Source organism: Haliotis asinina, chromosome 2 (assembly GCF_037392515.1).
Source record: "Haliotis asinina isolate JCU_RB_2024 chromosome 2, JCU_Hal_asi_v2, whole genome shotgun sequence".
NCBI classification, from domain to species: Eukaryota; Metazoa; Mollusca; class Gastropoda; order Lepetellida; family Haliotidae; genus Haliotis; species Haliotis asinina.
In genome coordinates, this window is record NC_090281.1 from 64,495,860 (window position 1) to 64,505,905 (window position 10,046).

Consider the following 10,046-nt stretch of genomic DNA (forward strand, 5'->3'; position numbering starts at 1 on the left):
ATCATGAAGCATATCATGAAATAAATATAAAGTAGAAGCTGAAACTAACACGTATGTTAACAAAGATCTTGTGGTAGAATGTGTCACCTTGTGAAACACCCGATAACACGGCTTGAACACAGCCTCTAACTCCTGTGTCATTCACATATGACCTTGAGGGCTTTGTGCGAAATACTCGTTGCAGTTTACAATTCAGATTTTTGCTACAGTGTATTATACTTACTTCTAGCAATATGGCTTAATCCTCAGAACGTTCAATGTTTCACTTCAGTGGTAGATCACTTCACTCAGATAGTTTAATTCGTACACAATGCGAACAAATAAACCTTGAAAAAAATATCTGAGCTTAATAGTAGTTTGGTTTTCAGCTTGTCCGAATTATCCCTTCGCCATCATCAAGAGAACTTAAACAAAGTCAGTCCACTATTGCTTTTCAATTGGGAAAGGCTCACCATTCGCTTGAAGGCGAAAAGGGAATTCGCCCAATGTTCATACATGCCGAAAAACCCATAGTATTAACCTTTTGATTAACTAATCTTTTGTGTTCGGAACGGAATCTTCTCAGTATTAGCATTTGAAATATGGACCGACAGTTAAAGTAACTGTGCCGGTAGTCTATTTCATTGCACATACCTGAGTGTCACTGTTACATTGTGGAATTGTGCATTGTGTTATAACTGTATTATTCTATAGATGATAACATGTGCTTGTGACTGGTGGACATTAACGATTGCTTGCGAATCATACATATTAAACGACATAGTTCGTAATAGAGGATAAGGAAGATGCATGCAATCCCTACCAAACGGGCCAATAAATCCAACAAGATTTGAACATCCTGGTAGATATCTTCTAAATAATGAACTACGATTGGTGGAACAAATGATGTGGATCAGTAATAAGAACGTGTATTGAAGAACACAAAATAATTACATCAAATACAATGGCAACGTGGAGTAGCCAAAGATTCATCAGAGTCAATGTTATAACACAAGCATCAGCCTATGCACAATTAGATCGATACAGACAAAGTGAATTATGATGTTGTTTGTTGACAAAAGGGTCGATTTTCTGTGCAGCTTGGCGGAGCCAAATATGTTGTCCCATCAGTCCGTGAAAGGGTGGCTTAGGGAATGTCAGCACGATATTTCTCTGTAACATGGCGTCCAAAACAGATGTGAAAGCCGCATGGACAGAGAAACCCTCATGTACTGAGGAGAAAATAGGTAGTTTGTGGACTGATTTTACCCAGAATACAGGATTCCACGGAGTGAACAAACTAACCCCCGGACGAAACTACAAGGTTAGATGGTGAGTTGTATAAGTAGCCTTATCTGATAATGTGACCAATGAAGTACCTTCGGAATATGTGAATTTTATTAAAAGATGAATGTAATGCTTTCAAATCAGTTAAATCTTTGAAGGGCGTTTACAAGTGGAATGTATAAGAAAAACTTGACACGTCGCGTTATTCACAGCACTGAGTTAACATCCACAACTCGCGATGGTCTTCAGTTATATTTACTTTGTATTCTAGTTTGGTATTTATTTTGTTCTGACTACTTAAACTTATACATATGTTACATGTTCACAGAATATAGATACTGAAAGATCATACATTAGGTAGCTTATGAGGCTGAATACATAGAACCTACATATTCAATCTGAGTTTTCGCTTTCAGTACACTCTCAATGTAGAACTGCATATTAGTTTTTTGTGGAATATCCAGTCATCAACGCGTAGCAATAATTAACATCCTTAAATAGTTCATAATATGCCTGTTGATGAGAACCTACTGCCGCATGGCAATGTTGCTATGGTGGTTACAGGAAATGAAGTCATATTTAACGGAATCCAACATGTACACTGTATACACATGAGCATAAATCGAGCACCACCCAAATTATATCGTATATATAACGAAACACTGCTTGTTTGAATATGCACTGAAAACCAAATTCTGCGTAACTATAACACTGTGAACTGAGGGAATCTAAAACGGAATCTTATCAACTTTTACTCACTATGTTAACGCCAATTACGAGATTTTTACTCAGTTGTCAAATGATTAGTGATGTGATGGTATGAACACCACCTCTCAAAAACAAAAACAACAAACAAACAAACAAGCAAAACAAAACAGGTGGTGCTTAATTAAAACTCATGAATAAATTATGTACTGCTGAAGGATTGCGAGATTTTAGGAGCTATTTAACTCTGTAATTTCCGTCTTAAGAATAAATAGCATGTGCTCTGCAAGTTTAAGAAAAGCGCTGACTTGTTAGTCATATTTGAAAATAACTGAAAAAGATGTACATCGCCTGTCTTTTGAGAAGTGTGAATTTAGATTCTTATAGGATTGTTTTGTTAGCTTTTCATGGACGGTCGCAGTTTTGGCGATGACAGCATACATGACCTACAACATAACAAAGGAGCTGATGAATTACTACAGATACCCAGTGATAACTAACACGAAAATTGAAGTCTTCGAGGAGCTGCCTTTTCCTGCCGTCACCTTCTGCAATCTGAGTCCGTTTAACCTGACCAAGATTAAAGCAGTGGATCCTTATCTGGAAGAGTTTATCACAAAGGTCAGCATATTGGGCCCATGGACGGGAGCTCTAAATTGGAGCGATCCTGGCTACGGGTCTACATTTCGGAAGAACCACAAACACGACTGGTGGGAAAATATTTCCATGACTCTAAACAGAATGTTTTATTTGTGTGTGATGAATGGTGTTAAACATCAGCCCTGCACCTCTGCAATGAAACCTGTCTTCACTAACATGGGTCTCTGCGCTACCTTTAATTGGAATGCTTCTGACGTTGCCAAAGTTCGACTCACTGGTTCAGACAACAATCTCATCGTGTATGCCAATATTGATCATGCCAACTATGTTCTTGGGCCACAACTGGCCGCTGGGATGAAGGTATGCAAAGCAAAGTAATGCACAGTAAATGGAAAGGCGTTTACACAATACAAAACTAAGAACCACATACTTTCTTTTACGTTTTTCTTTTACTGACTCGACATTTTAACGAACACTTGATGTGTTTGCCATGTAAAACCGAGATTAGTGTAGTTACGCACATACTTACATTAAAGGTAAACTATATATTTGATACACAGTATGGTTCAAAATTATTGAGAATAGCTAAAGCATTTCATATTATTAAACGAGAACAAATCAGATAAAATTGAATGTATTGTGAAAGTGAACTGACCTTTTCATGTTGTGTAGGTAACAATTTAATATTTTATCAAGTCTCCTTGAGCTTCACGGCACAGTCTAAGACGGGTAGGCATACTTCCTATCAGAGAGGTTAGTGTCTCGTGAGTTATGCTGTCCCAGTATCGGACCACTTCTCTCTTCATGTCTTCAATTTTTGTCAACCCCTTTTGATTCACACATTCCTTCATCATCCCCCAAATGTTCTCAATGGGATTTAAGTCAGGACTATATGCAGGAAATGGTAATGCAGTCACATTTTTCTCCTGAAACCACTGCTTGGCATGTTTTGCGGTGTGTTTAGGATCATTATCTTGCTGCAAAATCCAGTCATTTCCATAAAACACATGTGCACTTGGAAGGAGAAAATTATCTAATATGTTAGTGTAGCGTTGACTTGTCAGATTTCCCTCAAACACACACAGCGGGGTCGTTCCTAATAAGGATATCCCTCCCCATACATGAAACTTTGGGCTGTATTTAGGTCGTCAATACAACGGTGCTGACGCAGACTTTGTCCATATTTTCACATTATTGGGATATACCCATATTGAGCTTTCATCAGTAAAAATCACATTTTCCCAGTCAAAGTTTTCATGTACCAAACACCACTCAACACGCCTGTCTTTATGTTCTTGTTTCATGAGAGGAGAAGGAATTCCAGTCTTTTTCTCCCATTCAGGATCAATCAAATTTCTTCTAACTGTAGATATTGATACAACTGTTGATCCCCTTTCTATCATTTCATACCTGATGTTGGAGATGCTTGCCCTTTGCTTTTTAGACGCTAAAATTCCCAGCCGGACGCGATCTGAGAAGTCCAATTTTCTGGGTCTCCCTGCTCCTTTCTGGTGCCCAAAATCCTTTCCCTCGTTAAAATTCTTCCTAATCCTATACACAGTAGAAAGAGGAGTTCCTGATCTCTCTGCCAATGTATTTACATCATCAATTCCTTGATTACACAACTCAAAAATCAACCTTCTTTTATCTTCAGCAGACATTGTTGACAGTGCTGAGGAAAATGACGTCTGCTACAAATTCAGGGGAGGTAACTCTAATTGCACTATACTCAGTAGGCCAAGATGAGTTACCTCCCTTATACCATTACTTAGTTTTAAGTATCAGTGAATCAGTTGTGGTGTTAGGATAGCTCAAAGTAAGAAGAAAAATTCTCAATAATTATGAACCAGACTATACATGTTTTACGCGTCCACGGAGACACGAGTTTTTGACAAAAGCAATCATGGCATTTGTGTGATACCGTTTATCATGTTCAGTTTGACAGACAGGTCGTGTAGTACCAGTTGTGATTTGATAATGACGTGGTATACAAATATGTAAACTAAAATAAACTGCTGTTTCACTCACTGCAGGTAATTTTACACGATCCTCGTGTACACCCAGATATTGCGACATCCTCCTTCCTAGCGGCCCCAGGAACATCAACATACGCCTCTATCCAAAGATTAACGGTAAGTCACATGTTATGCTAGAGCACGCTGTCATCTTGTAAATATCAACTGTTCTAAAAATGCATGTGTCAATTGCCATTTTCATATTTCCATCCTGATAAAGAGTCCATAAAGTGAAACAACATGCAGTCGTTTTATGTCAATATACTCCGTTCGTTTCTTCTGCTGTAACTAGAAAACAGACGTTCACATATATTGCTCATTACAACACAACGAGTGTAATGACTTAAAAGTTAAGAGACAGTCATCAATGACTGTCGTTCACCCCCCATGCGCAATGCAATAGGAATTCAAACCGCAATGAGCAACGCGTTGCCTTAGTTGGGATTCTTCCTAGTTTCTAAACGCAATAGCATTGAAAGAAGACATTCCTGGATATAACTACTTTTTATCACAGAAACATCATATTTAAGTCATTAACGCCGCCTTCAAAATCCTTGTGGAAACAAGATGGGTAAAATAAGATGCCTGTTATGTACTGTCGTGTTTGAACCAGTTCGAGTACCAGCCGCCACCCTATCAAGCCTTCAAGACCCGGACATGCTTGGATACTTTATCACCCTCTTTTAACAACACGCTGCAATATTTCGACACCTACACATATGAAAACTGTCTTCAAGAGTGCATTACAAGGATAACACGCGACCGTTGTGGTTGCATAAAGGCCTCAGACAACGGTAAGATGTAAGATAGACTCCTAGTAGCTGAAAGAAGACGGTTGGTAATTAAGCTGCACATGTAATTCGCAGAAGCCCGTCTGTTTTCACAAATATTAAACAAGTCAATACATGCACTTAACTGGTGACATCTCAATCGCATTTAGGCTGTAATAATGGGTTCAACATACACACGAGTTTCCTGACCATGGTTCTCATTTTGTTTAAAATGTTGGCATTTTTCGTATCATTGTCCTTTTTTATTTTCAGCACGTTTTGGACCAATTTGTTCCTTATACATCTTTACAACCTGCTATGGCCCAACATATCGTGAGTTAGTTCTGCTTCGTTGAGAGTTTATGAATGCGTGTTGTAGTTCTTTCAGTTACAACCACGTAAACATGAATGTTGAGCAAGCGTAATTATTCTCGCCCATGCACCAATTCTTGGTTAACTTTTGAGCCATATTGATTTACTGTCATTCATACGGATTCATTTGAACACATATAAATTTTTAAAATATTCGCGCCATTGAGTATTCGAACAAACGAAATTACATTGCTTTATCCTTGTAATCTATGAAAATAGCAAGTTTAGTTTTATCAAATCCTTTGTTAGAACTTGCCATAGTGAGGACAGTTTCTAGACGGAATTACATTGTGACGTCTAAAATACATTCTTGCTGTATGCTGGAGACGTATGGTGTCGACTCAGAAGTGTAAAGGCTTAATTAGCACGCAATGAAGTATTAAATTGTTTCCAAAGTCACATAGATGGAAGATTGCTGAATGAGGCTTTAGGCAACAAGGGAACCTTGCTTCCAACAGTTAGGCACAAAGCTGGACACAGAACCCGCTCTTGAACTAAAATGCCTCATGTCTTTATCTAATATGCATGTGTGCTTCTATATGTATGCTTGGTAATGTCTCCCCTGAGAATCATATACGTATTTTTGTCAGAACAATTTTTGCAAAATGCGACGATTCAGAAATCCTGCGGCTGTCAAGTGCCATGTTCATTCGAGACGTACGATGTCAAGGTATCAACATCGAGATACCCATCCAATGTGTCAGTGGCGCTCATTTTGAAGCTTGGGTTTGCACCAAATGAGGAATTTATCAGGTATCTTTAATATGACAATCAGTTATAAGATGCATATAACATCTACAAGTAACGAGGACCGATCATATTTTCCAAGTGAGTTCACATCTGACATTTGTCAGTTGAACCGCTGCCTCTTCAGTTGCCAAGTCCTCGCATTTAGAAACTGATATGAATAGTAGAATTGCACAATGGTTACTTTACTGTATTTCCCAGTTCTTGTACAACAACTTGTAATAATATAAGTTACACGTTTTCAGGGATAACTTTCTCGAAATGAGGTTGTTCTATAACAACCTGATTGTTCAATCGACATCACAAACTCCACAGTATACGACTGAGACTATAGTAGGTGAGTAACACTTGCATATTCGGAGATTTCAACAAACCTTTCAAAATTAACAGCCATCGTGAACAGGTGTAAACATCGCCTATCACGTAGAGTAGCACGTTTGCTATCTTATTCTGTTTTTCTGTGGATAAAATAGCGAATCAACTTCACATTACAGAGGACAGCTCCTAACGGTATATATATTTTGTTTTGCCAGGTAACCTTGGTGGTCAGATGGGCATCTGTCTGGGAGCCAGTATCCTGACACTTACAGAACTCGGAGAGTTCCTCCTCGTTCTCATTCTCATAATTTTCAGGAGGGTGAAATATGGCGGCGAAGTCAAACATATCACACCTATTAAGCACTGAACTCAGCTGTCCTCTTTAGCAAATTAAGCACAGTCTGAAATAGTTTACTTTGAAAGTAAGAAATACAAGCATAGGACAAGTTTTATGATTTCCAATAAACAAATATTTACAATAATTACAAATATCTTGACAGGCCGTTATATGATGGCTGAAATACTGTGTTGCGCTAGTTGGTAGTCAAGTAAACATATAGTATACTCAAAGGGAGTAATTTAACTGACTTTGAAAGTTTGAATTCTTTGGAATAAATAGAAACATAGTCACACTCATCCGAAATCCTGTGATCTTTTCATGAGACTTCTCCCAAGAAGTCATTCACTTTGGTATTGGACACTGAGTGTGGCAAAGAATACCAGTATTTGTTGAGTTTCAGAGTTCATGGCTTGATGTTGGCATATTTGTTACTGGTTTCTACCCAGTGATTTTCCACACTGTGTCTATGGGATTCATACCAGAGGAATTTCCCGGCCCTGGCAGCATCTGAATCTTCCTGAGAGCCAGGTAATCGCGAGTAGATCTGAAATTGTGAGCTGGAGCATTGTCATGCTGGAACGTGAAGCTTTTGTCTGAAAACAAACCCGAAGAGGGACCATGACAAGCAATATTGTCGATGATATTTTGTTGATATCGTTCACAATCCAATGTTCCTGGATACAGTTTTCGGATACTGGAACAACGGAAAATGTCTTAATCAGAAAATGATATCTTGTTCCCCTGCAGCAGTCGAAAATGTTTAACACAAGAAAATCGCTGTTTTCTTTAATTTTGATTGAGAAAATGTTTCCTGGCCGAGACAAAGCATTTTATATTCTATTTATAATATTATTTTATTTTTGTAGTCTACGAGATATAGTCATCAGACTAACATGTTTACTCATTGGCTGCCTCAGTCGACGATGAATAATGTTCAAAGTAGCATTTCTATCCTCCAGACACAGTTTCGTGATCATTCGTTCTTCACGTCTAGAAGTACATCGGGGTCTACATGAACTTGGCAAATCTACAATACGGCCAATTTCTTTGTATATCTTATACAACGTGATCATTCTTTTAACTGAGACATCAGACTTGTATTCTCTCGCCACAAAGTTATGAATGCTACTCCACTTTTTCCCAGTATCTCTCAGTGAAACAATCCTTCTCCGTTCCAAATTTGTCCAGGTTTCTTTCCTTGCCTGTTCTATTCTGCAAAGAAATCAAGCTACTTTATTTTCGAGACAATATGTTTCACCAAGTGTTTCAAACTGAAGACATCCATAGAGCATCCCAAACTATGTAATGGAATTTGTCACTTTTTTGCCTTTCTCTAAGAGTATGGTTTAAGTATGTCCATACAAATGTTGATTACAAAATTGAAGAATAACAGCGAAATAAAAGTATAACTCGTCATTGATGATCGCCGCTCCAGAATTTCATCCTAGGATACCGATACTGAAACAAAATTTCTACTACTAATTTGTCTAGACGCAGAACACTGATACACACAAAAAGGCACAATTTGAGCTCACGTGCGTACATAATGTACTATTAGATTTTGAAACGTAATGTTTTTTGTACTTTTAAAAATCGGCTAACTTGTTCCTACAAGCGCCAGCTGCTGAAGGGATGGTTTAAGTCCAATTTGGGTACATGCATGTAGCAAAGGTACAGTAAGTCCCCATGATCCCTAAGATGGTGATCTACCGTCAGTTGTTGGCGATCTATAGCCTATTTTCATATTGTCTTGTCGCCTGTAGCTAAAATGTTTTAGATTAAAAGTCTAGGTTTACATGTATATCTGCGATGCTGTAGTTAGTTTACTGTCATTCGTTGACAGGATTATATAAACTATCTTTTATGAATGTTTTAGTCACGATATGACTGAAATATTGACAAAGTGATCTTAACTTTTACCTCACTAAATTTAAAGCGGTATTTTAATGGAAGCGTGTACAAGCGTTAATTACACCTTTCCATTTATGATGTGAACTTTTGATACACAGATGAATGCTTTTCTGATTTATTGTTTGATTTTCTCAAACTGATAATAGCTGAAGGGATGGTGTAAACCCAGTTGGGGTCCCTGCGGGAAGCAAATCATCTGTAAGTCCCTAGTACGGTGATCTACCTTCACATGTCGGCAATATATGGCATGTTTACAAAGTGTATTGTCCTCTCTATATATTTTTACATTTTAACACTATTTTTATATTCATATATGTGATATTCTACTTGTTTTTATTGATTTACTGTCTCTCGTTTATGGTGTATTTAACATTTCCTTTAGTCCCGATATCGCTGACATATTACCGATGGAACTGTAAATCGTAACATACTGACTCACTTTGCGGACTGAAATCCGTACCATGACATAATGCGTGAAACTGGCTTATGTAATGGGGACGTACAGACTAACCACAAACACATCAAACTACAGAAAGTCCCAGGTCTCCTGTCAAAGGCAGTTTGTCCAATGTCAGACTGGACAAATGAAATGAGAGCAACAAAAGATACGACCAGTATTGTCTAGTTTGGCAAACAACGTCGGATTCCGAAAAAAAACATATGACCGGTGCCATTGTAAAGCTAACAAACCATAAGAAAGTCAAATTCCGCCAGGAAACAATGTGGTTTGTGTGATCACGCAAACCCAGTAACTGATCTGTTGTTTGGGACGGACATGGGTGACAAAGAAGAGACTGTGGGAAGTAAACCTTTGGGCATCTCTCGCAGATGATTGGGTCAGTCGTCATGGGGACCACAGTGAAGTGGGAAACAATGCCATTACAACCATCGGCAACATCAGAGATACGGATACGGTGAAATGGATCGTATCTATTTCACTTCAGTCAAGAAAAAGAGACGACACCAACATGAAAGCAAGTTATAGACAGCTCTTAGGACAAA

At 38.2% G+C, this 10,046-nt stretch overlaps 1 protein-coding gene across 1 annotated transcript; it reads left to right on the forward strand.

Moving 5' to 3' along the window:
* The first annotated feature begins 679 nt into the window (after positions 1 to 679).
* On the forward strand, positions 680 to 7,429 carry LOC137272789 (acid-sensing ion channel 5-like). The gene is made up of 8 exons (XM_067805182.1): positions 680 to 1,311; positions 2,373 to 2,931; positions 4,605 to 4,703; positions 5,200 to 5,380; positions 5,630 to 5,689; positions 6,319 to 6,481; positions 6,721 to 6,812; positions 7,009 to 7,429. Exons 1-8 carry the CDS (start codon positions 1,160 to 1,162, stop codon positions 7,158 to 7,160), a joined length of 1,458 nt encoding a protein of 485 aa, XP_067661283.1. The 5' UTR covers positions 680 to 1,159; the 3' UTR covers positions 7,161 to 7,429.
* The last annotated feature ends 2,617 nt before the right edge of the window (positions 7,430 to 10,046 follow it).

What these genes read in the sequence shown, in the direction of transcription:
- LOC137272789 (XM_067805182.1), top strand. Translation starts at nt 1,160, where the DNA reads ATGGCGTCCAAAACAGATGTGAAAGCCGCATGGACAGAGAAACCCTCA. An exon ending in AACTGGCCGCTGGGATGAAG is followed by an intron (nt 2,932 to 4,604) that starts GTATGCAAAGCA and finishes CACTCACTGCAG; the next exon opens with GTAATTTTACACGATCCTCG. An exon ending in TACGACTGAGACTATAGTAG is followed by an intron (nt 6,813 to 7,008) that starts GTGAGTAACACT and finishes TTGTTTTGCCAG; the next exon opens with GTAACCTTGGTGGTCAGATG.